This window comes from Ictidomys tridecemlineatus, chromosome 3, assembly GCF_052094955.1.
Source record: "Ictidomys tridecemlineatus isolate mIctTri1 chromosome 3, mIctTri1.hap1, whole genome shotgun sequence".
NCBI lineage: Eukaryota > Metazoa > Chordata > Mammalia > Rodentia > Sciuridae > Ictidomys > Ictidomys tridecemlineatus.
In genome coordinates this window covers 144,271,230-144,288,820 of record NC_135479.1, presented here as the reverse complement: position 1 = coordinate 144,288,820, position 17,591 = coordinate 144,271,230, and the positions used below count along the sequence as shown (strand labels likewise).

The window sequence follows — 17,591 nt, the reverse complement described above, 5'->3', positions numbered from 1 at the left end:
ATGTTCAGCTGGTGACCCACATGCATCACCGACAGGCTAATGTTTGAGGGCCCATCCGGGAGCAGTGGTCAATGGAACAAGAAAGACAATAAATCTACCACCAACACCAACATCTGTGAAGTATGAGCACTTTAGATAATCTGGTCAGTTAGAAAACAGTCATCAGTTTTTTAAAAAAAAGTGGTGGTGGGTGGAGAGAAGCAATTCTGAAGTGGCCATTTTATTGTATCTGCACTGCACCCAAGGATGTCAACTTTTCTGGGAAGGAAGGGGAGGGAGAGTGATTGAATGAGTGAGCCTGTGTGTATTGCAGTTGAGGTCTCAATTCAAGCTAATATTAAATCTTGTGAAGAATAAACAGAAACAGTTTGCACATTAGCTGGGCTTAGAGAAGTGTTACCCACATATTTAAAGTGCTAATTATTAGTGATCTGTAATAGAGCTAATTTAGCTATGGCAAGTATTACAAACTTCTGCTCTTCAAAAGTAGCCCATTAGCTAGGACTTCATATCTAATATTGACTTTAGAAAGTTAATATTGAAATTGGCTGCGATTAGAGTTCATGTGGAATCATGAGAGAGGAAGAAAGATGAAGATGGAAGTAGAAATAGGAACAGAGATAGCTCAGGAGGGGAAGAGGCACAGCAATTATTCAAACACCTTTGGGGTAGAAGACACCATTGTACTGTAGATATGAAAGACATTCTCTGGGTCATTCCTTAAGCACCAGCTATGTGGCAGGCACTGGAGAGACTAGGATAAGCATCCATTTCCTGCTTTCAAAGAGCTTAGAGTCTAGTGAAGGAGCCAGTTGTGGCTGTGAACAGTGGCACAACAGCAGGGAACATGCTGTGTGATACCCAGACAAGACAACACCATCCCAACTCTGGGGGTGGTGAAGCTATTAGGGAAAGCACCTGGGAATGTTTACAGCCCACATCAGTGCAGGACAGAAAATGTTCCTTGCAAGGAGTGAAGTTCAAATGCATGTCACAGTTGAGATAAGGTAGACATTGCTCCTCTCTAGTGTCCCTCTGGTTACCATCTCAAGTCTCCCAGCTACTACCTCATGCAACATGCTTAGAAAAGGTCACTTCTAAGCAACTGTCAAAAGGAGAACCATTTTTGTTGTTTTGCTTTGCTCCCCATTTGCATTGAAATTAGGTTAGCAGAGATTCCTGAATGTTCTTGACCTAGAAGTCCCTTGGCTAGGGAAGAGAACTTTATCATACCATCTCTTCTGCCTGCCTGCTGTGCAGGGGGAGAGGGGACACCACTGAGCCTGCCTGACATTTGTGGGTAGCAGTGATCAGGGACTCAGGAGTAGGCCTTGCTGCAGGTTCCCAGGTTGGGAAGAGGCATGTGGGTCTCTGCTGTATGCTGTGTTCTATTGCTGACATAAAGCTGCCCAGTAGCTTTCACTGCCAGATTTATTCCTTCTTCTCAGCATACACTTCCTGCCTTGACGGTAGTTGTTTTAAGAGAGCTCCAAGGAACATATTTATAGTTGCGGCAGGAGTTTTCCAACAGTCAGTTTTCTCAATAGCTCATTAGCGTCTGTAAAGAGGCGACAAGAACTCTCACCTCTATTTTTGCAAGTCCATGAGCATAGGAACACACACAGCTCTTTATTTCTTGCTTTTATTCCCTTTTCTTATCATTTTCTACCATTCTTGCCCTGTCTCTCTCCTCTTATATCAATTTATGAAAGAGGGGAATAAAAGATGGAGGATGAGGGGAATAAAGATCTTTACCCACTAATAAGTTCCCTACAAACCCCAGTTACACATATGTCCCAAGAGTTTTGCTCATCTGTTTTCTACACAGAAGGACCCATGCCCTTAAGTCTCTTTCCTTTATGATTCAGTCCTATTTTGGGTCTTCATGGTCTTCTGGCCTGGCTGGCTCCCAGGAGGTAACTCAGACAAATATTCTTTCCTGCCACTCTTGAGATTTAGGGAGAAAATCAAAAGAGACAAAGTTCCAGTGCCCCTGTCCCCACATTCCACCACCAGCTTCAGGAGGAGTCATGAGTCTCAATTTCTCTGTCTCAAACATAGAGCAAAATATGAGCTGGAGATTGGGGTCAGAGGCTACTGGGCCAAGACCTGTTCTGAGCCACATCCTTCCTCTGGAGCCAGCCAGATTCCACCCAGCTCTGGCCCTTGCACAGCCCCAGATCTCTGTGTCCTCAGAATCATGTGCAGACACCTCTTGGTCACTGCTTTCCAGGAGCCAGATCACCTGCAGCCTCCTAGTCTCTTAGTCTGTTTTTCTGTTCAGCTGGTAAACTCCATCTGTGGCACTGTTTATTGGTCCCCTCCTCTCTACTTTGGCATGTGCTGCTTCCCTTCACCTCTTGGCTCTTTCCTTGTTCAAGAGTTCATTCAAAGATACCTCCTCAGAGGAGCCTGCCTTGACAAATCACCTCTACCTCATCACACTCACCATCTTCTTGGTACTGGTGTGTGCTCAGTTTCAGTTCAATATTTTTGAGCTGCTTTTGTGTGACAGGCATTGTGATAGGTATGGGGGTATAACAATGAGTGTGACAGGGTCCTCACCCCCAAGGCTTCAGGATCAGTTAATAGAGAGTGCAATGGAAAATGTAAATGCCATTCAGGAGTGATAAGATATGGCTAGGAACAGCTCAAGTTGATGGGGAAGTCAGGGAAACGTCATAGGGAAAATGGATTAGAGATTTAGGAGTAGAATCAACAGAACCACATGAGTGAATTGATAAATGTGCTGAAGGAGGAAGGAGGCATCCTACATGCATCTCAGGTTTGTGTTTTGGCACCTTGGTGGATAACAGCACCAATTATCAAGTTACTGTGGAATCAGAATTTCCAGGTTGGGGACAAGGTGAGGTCTTTATCAGATTCTCAGAATCTTTTTTTTTCTTCGAGAGAGAGAGAGAGAGAGAGAGAGAGAGAGAGAGAGAGAGAGAGAGAGAGAGAGAGAGAGAGAGGAGAGAGAGAACTTTTTTAATATTTATTTTTCAGTTTTCGGTGGACACAACATCTTTATTTTATTTTTTATTTGGTACTGAGGATCGAACCCCGCGCATGCCAGGCGAGCACATTACAGCTTGAGCCATATTCCCAGCCCCAGAATCTCAGAATCTTACTTCATCTTTTATTTAGAGTCTGGTAGCTTCCTGGTATCAGGGGGGAAATAGGAACTGGAAACTCCTAGAGGGCAGAAATTGGGTCCCCTTTTCCGAGGGAGTGAATTTCATGAGATGAACACTCTGTGCTCATTAGATATAGAGCTCTTTGGATGAGGCTCCCCTCCTTTTTCTGGTTCTTATCCAGTATTGCTCAGCTTTGGAGAGTCTGCACCTGTAGATGGAGGAGAAGATGAGCTAAAGAGGCAAAAACTGGCTTCTCTGTCCTCCAGGGCCATCTAGAGATGGCATTTTGTTCTCTTAATCATGATCAATGAGGATTTTATAGTACTGTGAAAGTAGTTAGAGAAGGAAGAGCTTGAAGGGTATGAAGGAAGATTTGTTGTGAAATTAAAATATCTGCTGATGAAGTAAGTAGTGGCTTAAGGTGCCTGATCCTGAGCAACTTGGACAGACAATTTATGAACACTCTGGCTCACAAAAAACCCAGAGTGGTCTACTCTCAGTGTCCTGGAGCAGGTAAGTATCCATCTCCTAGATAGCCTTTCTATGCCAGTGCTGAATGTCAAGGATGTATTACAGGGCAAATACTGAATCTCTGGAATAGCCCTGGACAGTGGTGAGGGGTCTTCTGTAGCAGGGCAGAAGGGTTCTGAGCAGCATTAGATCTGATTTTAAAGGCCCTGTTTATACCAGGATGAAGGAGGTTCCCCCCTACCCTCCCACCCCCTGCTTCTAAGATTACTCTCTGGAACAGAAAAGCATACTTTAGTACTCCAATATTTCCCCAAATGTAATGTGTACTTTGATTCACCAGGGTCCTTGTTAAGACGCAGGGTCTGACTCAGTAGGTCTAAGTTGGAACCTGAGATTCTGCATTTTTTAACAAGGTCCTAGGTGTAGGTGGTGCTTATTACTTTGAGTAGCAAGCCTTTAGAACTTGCCTTTAGGAAGCCTTTCCTTTCAAAGTGGCACTGACTCACTGTTGTGCTGCAGCGCAGAGTTCTAAGAGCTCATTTGGCCAACCTCTGTTTGGGTCCAATTTTGACATCTTTTTGTTCTCAGGGTCTCATCAATTCTTCTTGAGCAATTATGTGCTAGGCCTTATCTTAGGCTTTAGTGATACTAAGACAAAATAAGAGAGGAATCCTCTTCCCAGGGGAAATCAAAGCAGAGATAGATAGACAGGCATATAGGACAACAAACGGTTATCAGAGGTAGAACGTCACCTTGGAGGAGACCCATGCTGGAGGATCCTGGGGAGGTGGCAGTGGTAATGAATGCAAGGGGGCTCACACCCTGGATGCTCTAGGGATAGAGTGGGAAAAAAAAGAGGCAGAAACTTGAGTATTGAGAAATTTGCCATCTTGTTGGTGAAACAGAGCTCAGGTCCATGTGAAACAAGATTCAAAAACTTATAGTCATTTCTAAATGACAAATGAAGGGGGTGTGACTGACAACCGAAAGGAAATGAAGAGCAACCTATGGTACCCTGGCAGCTTACACCTCCAAATCCCCACTCGGTAGTTTTTCTTTTCTTGTTGAAGTTAGGATGGCTCTCTGAGGGAGGCTAGCATGCAGAACAAGCCACTCTGCCACCCTGGGGGATTCACTGGGTTTTCCAGACCCACAAAACCACAGACAGGGCCCTTGCCACAAGGGCCAGTTCTGCCATTCCTACTTGGGACCACACATGGAGGCTGGGAGCCAGAATGAGGATGATTGGCATTTTCTAGCATGGGAAATAGTGACAAGGAAAATGTGAGGAAGAATAGGCAGCAGCAGCAGCAACTTGAGTATAACACATTTGGGGCAAGAGAGCCGAAATGGGTCTTGGAGGAGACCCATGCTGGAGGATCCTGAGGAGGTGGCAGTGGTAATTTTTACTTCACTAATAGATGCAGAGCATTTCAACTCTGCTAATTAACAGAACAGCAGGCTTGTAATTCTGACAGCAGCAGGACATGAATGGGGTGGGATTGGCACTGAATGCCAGTGAAGCATGCCTTTGTCCTTAAGAGGAAGCACAATGCCCATGATGGGTCAGGTCCACGAGGATAGCCACAGGTTTGTGTTGTTTTCCCTGATGGCAACTCCAAGAGGTAGCAAGGGGCCTACTATTTCAACTGGCTTTTCTTTTAAAGGAGGAAGCTATTGTACCATGGATCTAGTGCTTTTGGCTTAACAGTCCTATCAAATACACCTCATTTCAGAAATCACAGTTGCAGTGGCCGCCTCACAAGTGTTCCATCACTCATCTCCCACGCTGGCCACTTGTACTACCTGAAAAATGGGATGACCTTCCCTGAGCATCCCAATCTCAAAACTGATTCCAGGAAAAGAATGGATTTGGAAAGCCAGGGAACAGTTGTTTTATCTTCCCACAGCACACTGAGTCTCATTAAGGAATTTGATCCCAATATTTTCTTTCAAAGCAGATTAATTTGATAATCTGTAGCTCTAAAAGGCCAGTAAGTATAAAGAAAAGATTTAGAAAGTCTTAGCATGTTAGGGCTGAGTGGTACCCTGGAGATCATTGACTCAGATCACCAGTGCTTAGTGTGACAGCTGATGCCACTGACCTTGTGTACGTCACTTGAGTAAGGGTTAACTTCCATTCAGTCATTTATTCTTCCATTAAATATTTATTGAACATTTACTATGAATCTATTGAGACATGTACCTGATGGTAAAAACACGTTGCTATTTTACTAGTCCTGTTTGAGTTAGCATTCAATGAACTTACCCTTTATTATATATTCTAACAGCTGGTTTCACAAGGGCCCTGGGGGATTGATACATAGGATCTTCAGCCAGTGCAAATAGGTTTTATATGCAAGGTCACCAATTTCTGAGCTGCTGGGCTAATTAGTTGAGCTCTACTTGGCTCTACCTAATACATGTATTATTGAAAAAAGTTATTTGTAATTCAATTTTGGGCAAATGAAAACTATTTAAATCACTAAGGGAAATTTTATTTAAAGAGACCTTGGAAAAAATCCTTTCATAATGTAAAAAATCTTCTTGTTGGAAATGACTGTTACCTAGTTATGCATTTTGTAAATCTAGACACTTTGGGTTTTCTTATAGTAGGCACACAACCAGGCAGATAGCCCGGTCTGAACTGTGTGGGGAGGACTCTGTCCTGGGAATGTTTGAATAGCTCAACCAAAAACACTGACATTACACAGAACCCGTGACCACACATGGACAAGCTGCACAGTGGCCCTTAGGTCCTGGATCCTGGATAGAGAAGGAAGAGATGGGGCATGAGGACTGAGGTATGAGGATGACAGTGGGAACTTAATCCGGGGTTGTTGCCAAAATTCTCAGGTGGGTTTCTTGGAAGAGTCAATGCTTAGACTGAGGGGTTGGTCTATAACTCTCCTCTGTAGATTGTCAGATTTGGACCCCAAGGGAGATGCCCAGCAGAGAGAGGTCCTAGAGCAGGGGATCTGTGGCCTCTGTCTATCACACAGAGCTGACATAAAACTAACCGCGTGTCTCCTGGAGTCCACCTGTGTCGTGTTCCAACTGGTGATACACAATAGATTCCAGTCACAGCTCCCGCCGTTCTCTGTGAGAATCTTGTGGGGTACTTGGGTTCCATAGGGGTCCAGTGGGCCAACCTAGGTTTTGTATGTGTATGGAAGCTGGGTCCTTTCTTCCCACACATTCCAACCATGCCAGATTGTTCTTTGCCTCCTGAGGCCACTGTTTCTCCAGCAAATCATTATTTTCCATTTTTTTGAAACCCCAGGTCTCTGCATCCAGCCCCCTAACAGGAGCTTAGCTAGACCCTAGAAAGGACTTTCTAACCAGGAAGTGTGACCTAGAGAATGAGCTAAAGGGTGGGCATTTCCTTCCCAGGAGCTTTTTGTATCATCATCTCCTATTTTGGATTGTACCTTTTGTGGGTGGGGAGGGGGGTGGAAGAGGAAGGATACAGAAGGGTCATTGTCATCAACTTTGCTTCCAGCTATAAGATTTTTGTGATTTACTTTTCCCATTTGTAAAATGAAACTAATGGTCATTGTGCCACTTAGAGTAAAAGCATAAGTAATTATTCAGGGCATTGTAATCTATCTTGATATCAGTAAACTAATCCAGCAGATATTTACTAAGCACTTACTGTGAACCAGGCACTGTGCTAGGCTCTAGAGGTATACAAATAGCTTTTTTGTTGTTTATTTTTTATTTTATTTTCTGTGCTGGGGATTGAAACCATGGGTGCTCTACACCCCCAGCCTTTTTTATTTTATTTTGAGAAGGGGTCTTACTAAGCTACTTGGACCCTTTGCTAAGTTGCTGAGGCTGGAGATCTTGAACTTGTGCTCTTCCTGCCTCAGCCTCCAGGGTCACTGGGATGACAAGCATGCACTACCTCACCCAACTCAAAATGCTTTTTCATCTTCAAGTTTTACAACACCAGCAAGGCTTCCAGGGCTGACTCCAGGGCATGGGGCTTTTTAAATGGGGTGGGAGGTGACTTGGACTGTCCCTCTCCTTGAGAAGGGCCAGGAGGGTTCGCCCCTGGTTACCCTGAGACCTGGCATCACAGGGAAGTGTCCTCTCTGTTGTGGACCCTTGCCCACATTGGCCTGGGCTGCAGGGCTTTCTGGCAGATAATGGAATGGGAGGCTGAGGGTGGGATCCAGGGGCTCAACTGGCTGGCCTTTCACCCTACTCTCCCGTTTTTGTCGTCCTACAGGGTCTTTTCGGAATGATGGTTTGAAAGCTTCTGATGTCCTTCCCATCCTAAAGGAAAAAGTGGCCTTCGTGTCTGGTGAGTATTTATCAACTTTCATTTGTAATGGACCTGGAGAAGTTCTGCAGGTACACGTGTTCAGACACTCACTTCTGTGTGTAGTAGTAAGAGAGAAGACGGGAGTGGCCTGCCTAGAGCATCAGCTTCTTCCCTTTGAGAGAGGCAGATAAAGCAGGATCCTAGCTCCAGCTGGAGGTTATGGGGGACCACACACAGGCCCACACTCACCCTCATGCCTCTTCCTGCCTTACCCTGCCTGCCATGGCCAGAGCTGCCCAGGATCTCTGAGAGAAGCTGCTGATGGAAGAGGCTTTGCTCATATTCATTTCTGAGTGGAACATGTTGAGGAGATTTAAAAAAAAAATTCAGGTATAGTGGCATACAACTGTAATCCTGGCTACTTAGGAGGCTGAGGCCAGCCTCAGCAACTTGATGAGGTCCTAAGTGATTTAGAAAGACCCTGTCTTCAAAATAAAAATAAAATGGAAAGGGCTGGGGATATAGCTCAGTGGTAGAGCACCCTTGGATTTAATCCCTAGTGCCGATAAATAAATAAGAAAGAAAAACTTTTTTGGCTTCTCCTTATCCTTCTTGGCAAAGGGAATTCTTGCATGTTTGTATTTAGGTGTTTTGTTCTGACTTCCAAATATTGATTCCTGTCTTTTCTCCCCCACTCATATTGTGCACCCGACCTTTTAACATATAATTCAGGGCTCAACAATCTTCAGCCTGTAGGTAGCCACAGATTTTTGTAAATTAAGTTTTATTGGAACCCAGCCACATGGCATTTGTTTAGGTAGTATGTGTGTATTCCATTGGTGCTGTAACAGATTGCCACACGCTTGGCAGTTCCACTTTAGGCCAGCTGGATCAGAACCTCTGGCAGGGTCTGAGGTCTGGGCTGGGCTGATGGCAGTGTGAGCAGACAGGGATCCCATTTTGAGAAACACACCCAAGTGTTAAGACTTGTGGGCTGAGCCTTTATTTCTGGGTTATTTTTGTTGTCTACATGGAGCAGCCCTGGAGTCAGAGTACATTCTCCCTGGCATAGAGGTTCAGTTCACAGGCATTGCTGGCCTGGCTGCTGGGAACAGCCAAAATGGAAAGGGGTGAGGAGGGGAAGTGAGGAAGGGGACAACAAGCACCAGTCATCTCCTATGTCATCAGGAAGGCAAGAGACCAACGAGTCAGAATTAGGTGTGGGAGGAGAAGCAGGCATGCAACAGGATTGCAGAATCCTTTGTAGGACACTAACGCATTCTCTATTCCTAGTAGAAGTATTATGGTGTTATTTTTTATGCCATTTTGCTGTTAGGATGACACTGATGAGGAAGCTGCATTTCCTATCAGTGTTAGTGTTGCATATCTTCTTAGGAAGTGAGTCCCCATCACCAAACATGGGGAGGCGTAGGCTGAACAACCCCTTGGGAGGATCTTGAGCATGATTTCAGTGTGTGTGAGGCATAAGTGAGACAACCCTACCGTGAACTTGGATTCAGAGTGCTTGCTGAGCATATAGAAAGACTGCGTGGAAGTCCTGGAGACCCCTGGGCAGTGCCAAGCCCCTCATGCCTGCTTCTCCCCGCAGCCTGGGCTCAGGGGACATGGCCCATAACTCACCTTCTTTTGTTTTATGGTCCTTAGTTAACCTGAGATCCTTCCTGTCCCCTGGGTATCCTGCTGATCCTCCCTTTTCTCTCATGGGAGGTCTTCCTTCCCTGGCAGTGCCTTCCTCACACCTTCTCCTGGTTTGAACTTCTCTTTTTCTGAAGTCCGATCCTCCTACAGGAAGCCTTCCTGGATTTAATGCATAGCTCTGATGCCATCCTGTTCTGCATCAGTTTGGAGCATATGAAGGCAGACATGGTACACTCTGACAGGGTGACCCTTGTTTGATTGTTCATGGCTCATTTTCTCCATGTGCTTTCAGTCAGGACCCTGAGGCAGGGCCAGGAAAGGAAGACCCAGCAAAAACCTTCTCAGGTAGTAGAGAATTGACTTCATGGATCTCACAGAAGCAGCATGCCAGGAAAGTAGTCAGGGATGCGGCAGGTAGAAATGGCCCAGAGCTGGAGGAAGGAGCTGGGGGTGCATAGCTCCTTTCCACGTGAGCCCAGCAGCCTGGTGAGCAGCCTGGGGTAGGCCTTGCTCAGCCATGCCTGTGTGCCAGGAGCTTTGGGGCTTAGGGAACATTGCCCTTCTGTGCCTGGGACGGGTTCTGAAGGTGTCAGGCAGTTAATGACTGGCTACGTCTAAAACATGAACAAAAATAACAACAACAAAAACCTATGCAACCTGAGGTTTCAGGAGACAAAACACAAAAATAAAATAAATAAACCCCAAATTAAACGATGCAGTATAACCATTGTGTTTCTTTACGAAAAGGAAAGAACAAGGCAAGGAAGGTGGTGGGTAGAGAAACCACTGGTCGTGCTCACCCTCCCCTGCAAGCACCCCAGCTTTGGCCAGATGAAAGCAAAGTAGCTGCCATGGCAACAAACATCTGGAGTCAGGGCAGCCCAGCCCCTTCAGCATGTGGGTCAGAGCTGTGGCTGTCCCTCAGTGAGCCTCTGTTGTTCCTACCCTGCCATGTGGGCCCCTCGTTCACAGCCCATGGGCTCCCTGGCCTCCTTGGCTTCCCTTCTGCTACTTTATGTCTCCCACTCACCACATCCATTGTCCCTTCCACCCCACCTGCTTTCTGGTGCAGGGCCCACCCTACCCTGGGATCTTTGTGCACATACATACCCTCTTTTGGCTACCTCCCAGGGTTCCTTTCTGCTTCCTCATCTCCCAACATGATTTTCCGTAGTTCCCAGGGAAACTCCATGCCACTGAACATTATCTTTTGTACCCTGGACCCAAGTGTCTCAAAGTGTTTCCATAGAACAGTCCCAAACAATCATCCTCAAAAAAAAACCAGAAAGAGGTTCTTGTCTTAAATAAAATTGGGAAATGCTGCATGTTAAAGCATCAGCATCACTTATTTCTGTTTTTCCTCTCTCCTTGACTAATGCAACCTGCCTCAGAAAAAAGAACAGTTCCACCCACTGGGGGCTGGACCCCTCCCCCTTACCCACTCTGAAGTCTTGAATGTATCCATTGCCCACCTCCCTTCCGGCATAATGATTCTCTTCCTCTGTGCTCGCTCATTTCTTCCTACAGTCTTGCAAGATCTTTTCTGTTCTGGAAACTATAGGACTCGATCCTGCTGCCTCATCTTGACTCATTATCCATACTTCTGAAAGGTGGTGATTACATTTTCCCAGGCTTCGTTTCCTCACTCCCCCTCCCCTGTCATCCAGCACCTTTCCCAGCCCTGAGTTCTGAAATTCCTGTCTCTAAGGTTAGTGTAACATAAGCTTTACAGGAACAGATCAGCCAGCCCTCGAAACCACCTCATCACCCTCTGCCAGTCAGAGCCTTGGCTCCCCATGTTCCCATGTCTCTACTTACAAGGTGTCCATAGAAGGAAACCAATAGCTGTAGCAAAAACCCACCCAAGGGTAAAAAAGCTTAGAGCGATAAGGGGAAGGCTGAGGGGGTCAGATGCCCTCCCAGCTTTTAGGAACCCTTCCAATTAATCATTTTGCTTCCTTTTCTTTGTGTGAATGATAGTTGGGAGATAGGGACCATCCCCAAAGCAGATGAGATGAAGTTGTTCATCATTACAAAGAACCAGGGCTGGTAGTATAGAAGGCCTTGGAGCAGGAGGCCTGGAGCTTGGTCCCCCAGTGCAGCAGTGTCCAGAGGTGGGGCTTTCAGAAGTGACTGGATCATAAAGACCAGACCATCAACAGTGGAACAATCCATTGGACGGATTAATAATTGGAATGGACTGTTATGAGATAGTGGGTTCTATAGGCAGGTGGGACATGACTGGAAGAAGTAGATCACTTGAGAACATGTCCTGGGGACTATATCTTGTCCCTAGCTCCTTCTGTGCCCTGCTTTTGGCTGCTGTGAACTGAGTAGCTTTCTCCCACCTTTCTGCCGTAATGTTCTGTCTCACCTCAGACCCAGAGTAGTGGAGTCAGCCAACCATGGACTAAAACCTCTGAAACTATCAATCATCCCAAAATAAACTTCCTCCTCTAAATTGTGTTGGATATTTTGGTCATAGAGACTAAGAGCTGACTAATACACCAAGCCTCCCTCCATTTGTGTTCCTGTGATCAGAGGAAAATGTTACTCCTGAGCTCACACCTAGAAGGGGCCTGGGCAGCTCTGCTTTCCTCCTAAGAGGTCCTTCTTCAGAGGCCTGAGTGTCAGGTTTCTTTCTAGCACTGATGTAGCATGTGAACCCCTCCCCCATCTTCCATTAGATCACTCTGGGTCCCCATTCTGGGGATGTCAGCGGTTGTCTGAGATTTGGGTTGAGGGGGTATCTCTGATCAGGATGCAGAAATGTCCTTTGTATCATAGCCAGTGCCTCAAAGGAACGTAGTCACCATACTTCAGTTTCACCCATCTGACCCTCCTGAGAAACTTGGTTTGGGTTCCTAATCATGACATCCATTAATGAATAAATTTTTAAATCATATGATAAATAGTGAATAGAAAGTTTGAAAATATAGGAAAGAAAAAACAACCATCTAGAACTCTGTCCTAATGACTACAGTGATCATCATTTTTGTATACCTCTTCTAGCATTTCCCCCCCTTCATTTGATGTTTATAAAGCATTTAGAATCCGAGTTTGTACATATTGCACTGATTAAGACCTTGAGCATCTTTATTTCTGATAAGATTCATGTACTTCTCCAGCAGGAGTGACAGGTGGCACCTCAGGCAGGCAGGTGGGCAGAGGTGGCTTCTGAGTTGTGTAGAAAACTTTTAGTGTCTTTTCTATGAGTCTGAAAATCTCTCTGCGGTGCTATCCTGGATGGTTGCTTTCAATGGCCTCCTCTCCATGGTCATCAGTGCATTGAGAGCACTCCTGCCTTACAGAGGTCTGTAAAGAGAAGTGAAGGGAAGTGAAATTTCCAAAGAACAAAGCACTTTTACCCAGCTTGTTTTCTCAATAAGAATCATTATCATCCCCTTCTTATCTCACAAATACAGAGAGCTTTACTCTTCAAGCTGCTTCCTCATCAGTCCTTGCAACAACCCACAAAGTGCCCACTATTATTTTCATCTGCTTTTTTAAAGATGAGGCATCAGAGATGTCAAAAGACTTGACCAAAGTCACACACATTACCTGCATTCAGACACTCTTGTCTTAAACTGTGACTGATTTATCTGGGCCTCCCTCACCTTACCTTGCTGCCTGTACCAGCATTCAGACAATTTTTTTTTCCCCTCTGTGGCTGACTTTCCCATTGCTTTTCTTAAATTCCCTCCTCTTTCTCCCTGCAGGGGGCCGTGATAAGCGAGGTGGACCCATCCTGACCTTCCCTGCTCGCAGCAATCATGACAGAATAAGACAGGAAGACCTGCGGAAACTTGTGACGTATTTGGCCAGTGTGCCAAGGTAAGGTGAAGGGCAGTGGCCTGCAGGGGAGCGGGGAGCTGGGCTGATGCCAGGAAGTTGGAAGGAGTCCCTGTTCCTTGCCAGGGCCCTGGGATACATTGGATTCTAACTTTTCCTGGAACATCGTTGCCCATTGTTCACCTCATTCCCATCTTTCCCATTGTTTCTGCTGGGATTCATGTGAATGAAATGGGAGCTGGCAGTGGGAACTGTGGGCAGTGTTGAGGGTCCCAGGCTAAGAGGATTGGTCCATGCGCCTGCAACCCCAGACACTGTGGCCTGGGGCAGGGGGGTGGGAAGCTGCTGTTTACTTTTGCGCAAAGTCCCTTTGGAACTTTGGTTGATTCCACTCTGGTTTGCATAATGGATTATTTTTAGAATCTCTGGCTTGTGAATATTTTTGTGGTGCTTAGAGTTTGGGGTAAGTAATGGTGCTGATGTTACTCAGCTAGAGGTGGTTCTTGGCTCAATGTAGTTTCTGCATTTTCAGTGTCTGTTGTTATTTCTCTCTTTTCTATTCCCTGCATTTTAATGGGGGGTAATATTGCCCCCCCCCGCTGGGTAAAAATTAGTTCTTGGGGGTAGCAAGTTAATCTTAATCTTGTCTGCCTGAAGCACAGATATACATACAGTACAGATATACAGAACATGTGTGATACAATGATTTCACTGGGTGGAGAACCTAAGGGGAGCAAAAGTCTAAAAGGCTCCTTCAGGGCAGAAGGTAATAAGGAAAGAAAGACTGAGAAAACACATTCTGGCCACAGAGGTGGGTGGCAACAGATATGCCAAGAACATGGCTTATGTCTTTAAAAAGGGAGGGAAGAGGCCTTTGACTAGTTACAGAATGTGAGAGCCAGAAGGGCCCAGAGGAGCAATCTGGGCAAATATGTATGCTGTTCTGTTTAGGGAACAGGCTGACTTGAGACTCATGGAAACAGAATCTGGAACAGAATTGTTCTAAGGACTGTGAAGTTAGGTAGGAAAGCTGAAGATCTTAGAGTGTCAGATAGTGTTTGCCAATCTTCTGCCCAGCATGACTTTGGAAGAGAAGGGGAAATATGAACTTAACAGGTAAATTAGGTGAGCTGCTCACAGGGGTCCATGGCAGAGCTTGTCTGGAACTCAAGCCTCCTGACGCCAGTCCTTGTCCCCCATTGTTGCCTTGGCCAGCAAGGGCTCTGCTCTCTGTCTCTTAGTGGGGCCAAGCCTGTTAGGTGTTTGTTGTGGCAAATAAGAGGTGTTGCTTTGGGCTTTCAGAACCTTCATCTTGTTTTGTGCATTTTATAGGAGAATGAGTAAATTATGCAGACAAGCTATATATTCAGCTCTGCCTTTGTGAAGAGACTGTTTGTGAAGAGAATGTAGTTTTTGAATGTGCTGATTAAGTTCTTGAAGCAGGTGTCAAGTGAGGCAAGTACTACATTTCAGAGAGCTACAGGGTCTGAGAAAAACAAAGGGATTGGTGGAGGGTTATGGGCAGGTGGTAAAGGGGATTTTAAGAGCAGTCATCAAATGCTGGAAGGACGTTGAATGGAATGGTGAGCCCTGAAAAGCTCTAAACAGAAGGCTGTGAACAAACAGATGCCAAAAGGTGTCTGTTTTTTTCTTTATGATATCTACTGGGAACCAGAAAAAAAAATATAAAGGGTCTTAAACTCCAGAGAAAGGGATTTGGTTATTTTCAAAGATGAACTTCTAAGATGAGTACATGAGGCAATGAACTAAGAATATAATAGAAAATAGAAGATTTTTTTTGTAGGTCTTTATAGAGAAGAAATATTCCTATCTGTCTCAGAGGTAAGGAGATGGACTAAATAACCCATGATTGATCTATGTAATTTTGCAATTTAGCCATCTAGGGGCTAAGCAGTTTTTAAAAGCATGTTTCCCAGGTATGCTATAACAGGCATGGAACCAGGCACTTTCTAAAGCAATTTACAAGAGTTTCGTGGGGACCTGGAATGGACTCTTTTAGAGTCAGAAGAAATTGGAATTCCAGGAAATGTGAAGCATACGTTTTTCTGCCTTGCACGTTCATTGCATACCTGCAGCTAAGACAGGCTCATCTTTTGTTTAGAATAAAAGAAGAAAGAGTTGGAAGAACATGTTCCTTCATTGTGAGTTATTAAGCAAAGATTGGGACAAAATGAATTTGGAAGCAATTTAAAAGGAAAAGATTTCTGCTGAGGTGAAGGGGAATGAAACCCAAGAGGGGCTGAGAGAAAGGTCATGAAAACAAAGGAGAAACAGTATATCATCACTGTTTTAGTCGGCTTTCTCTCTGCTTCGACCCAATCAGTACAACTGTAGAAAGGAGGAAAAGTTTATCTGAGGGCTCACAGTTTTCTTAGTCCACAGAAGGCTGGCTCCATTCCATGGGGCTTGAGGTGAGGCTGAACATCATGGCAGAAGAGTGTGGCAGAGAGAAGCAGCTCACATGGTGATCAAGAAGCAGAGAGACTCCACTTGCCAGATACAAATATATACGCCAACCCACACCCCAATTCCCACCCCCTCCAGCCACACCCTACCACTTCAGTTACCACTCAGTTAATTCCTATCAGGAGACTAAATCACTGATTGGGTTAAGACTCTTACAACCCAATCATTTCTCCTCTGAACCTTCTTGCATTGTCTCACACATGAGCTTTTGGGAGACATCTCAAATCCAAACCATAACAATAACTGAAGGGGCATTCTAATGCACGCGGGCTCTCTGCTTCTCAGAAAGGCTTCTTCCCTGGCATTGGCAGGGGAAGCAAGAATGCTGTTGTCACTGGGTGTGGTGGTGCACATCTGTAATCCCAGATACTTTGGAGGCTGAGTTCAAGGTCAGCCTGTGCACTTTAGTGAGACCTTGTCTCAAAAGTTTAAAAGGTCTAGGAATATAGCTCAGTTGTAGGGCCAATCTGAGTTCAATTCCCAGTCTGGAAAAGAAAGAGAGAAAACAGGGGGGTGAGGAAAGAGGTAGGGAGAGACATAGAGAGACAGAGACAGAGACAGAGAAGAAGAAGGAGGAGGGGGAGGAAAAGGAAGAAGAAGAAATGAGTGATCACCCTCAATAGGAAAAATTGATCTGTGATGCCTGCTGCCTCCCTCTGAGGACTTGTATTCACCAGATGTGTGAGTACCCAGTTGGCCGAAATCTATCAACAGTTAGGTCATGTCCACCAGTCACTTTCTATTTCTGTTGGCCTCCAGTTCACAGACAACAACTCATGGAAACAGAATCTGAAATAGAATTATTCTACAGTAAACTTTGGTGGGAAAACTGAAGACCTGAGAAGGTCGGATGGTGTTTGCAACTTTTCTGTCTAACCAGGGCTTTTGGAGAGAAGGGGAACTCTGAAAATGAACAGTTAGGTCAGGTGGATGATTTTGATAAGAAGAAATTATTTATTCTGGGTCATGGCCTGGGATGCTAAAAGGACAGGCTTCTTTTTAAAGGTGAAATATTGACTGTGGACTGGTGTAATCAAGTCTGTGGGTGACATTTGGTATTCATTTATTCATGTACTTATTTATTATTCATTTAACAAATATTCAGCACTTCTGTGTGTCAGGTAGATTGAGGCTTCATGGTAAGCAGGGAGAGACATTTTGAGGGAATTAGGGAAAACCTGGATATTTCTCTACAGTGCCAAACCTGCAACAGCCCAGGGTAGCACAGGATGTGACTGTACTGGTAGCACAGGAAATGAGTCAGTCAGCAGAAGACCCACTGGTGAGGACAGTGTGTGATGAAAGAGGCTTTTGGGATCTAAGGAGCCAGCTTGCATGATGACAAACTATTTTGATAATTTATAAATGAATAGGAAGAAGTAGCCCTGTTATCTGCTGTACAGAGCAACCTTGTGTGGCCCACCAAATTCAAGTCTGCTGTATTCAACTCGCTAGCCCCAGGGACTATTTAGAGTACTGTCAGAAAAGAAGAGCGTTGAGGAACCCGCAAGAGTGTCTCCGCTGTGGAAGGAGTAAGGGAAGTTTGCTGCAGGCGTGAATATGGAAAAGTAAAGGAATTCCTGACTTCAGATGTCAGGAGAGGTGTCCTGAAAGGAACGGGTTGGCATGGTCTCTGTTGCATCCATGAATAGAAGGAAAAGGTCCAGATTCAGAGGTGAAGAAAGAATCTGCCTCCAGAGAGCTGTGCATCAGCAGCACCACTGCCTCCAGTCCTGTCTCTGAAGAGTGGATGGCCCTGTTGGGGATGCCTTAGA

At 45.3% G+C, this 17,591-nt stretch overlaps 1 protein-coding gene across 27 annotated transcripts in view; it reads left to right on the top strand.

Moving 5' to 3' along the window:
* The window catches only part of Kalrn (kalirin RhoGEF kinase), a 626,048-nt gene that overhangs the window by 170,041 nt on the left and 438,416 nt on the right, over positions 1-17,591 (top strand). For all 27 annotated transcript variants that reach the window (XM_078044068.1, XM_078044066.1, XM_078044074.1 and 24 more), the window contains exons 2-3: positions 7,843-7,917; positions 13,257-13,371. In XM_078044068.1, coding sequence (XP_077900194.1) covers positions 7,843-7,917; positions 13,257-13,371 — 190 coding nt within the window. The remainder of the gene's footprint in view (positions 1-7,842; positions 7,918-13,256; positions 13,372-17,591) is intronic.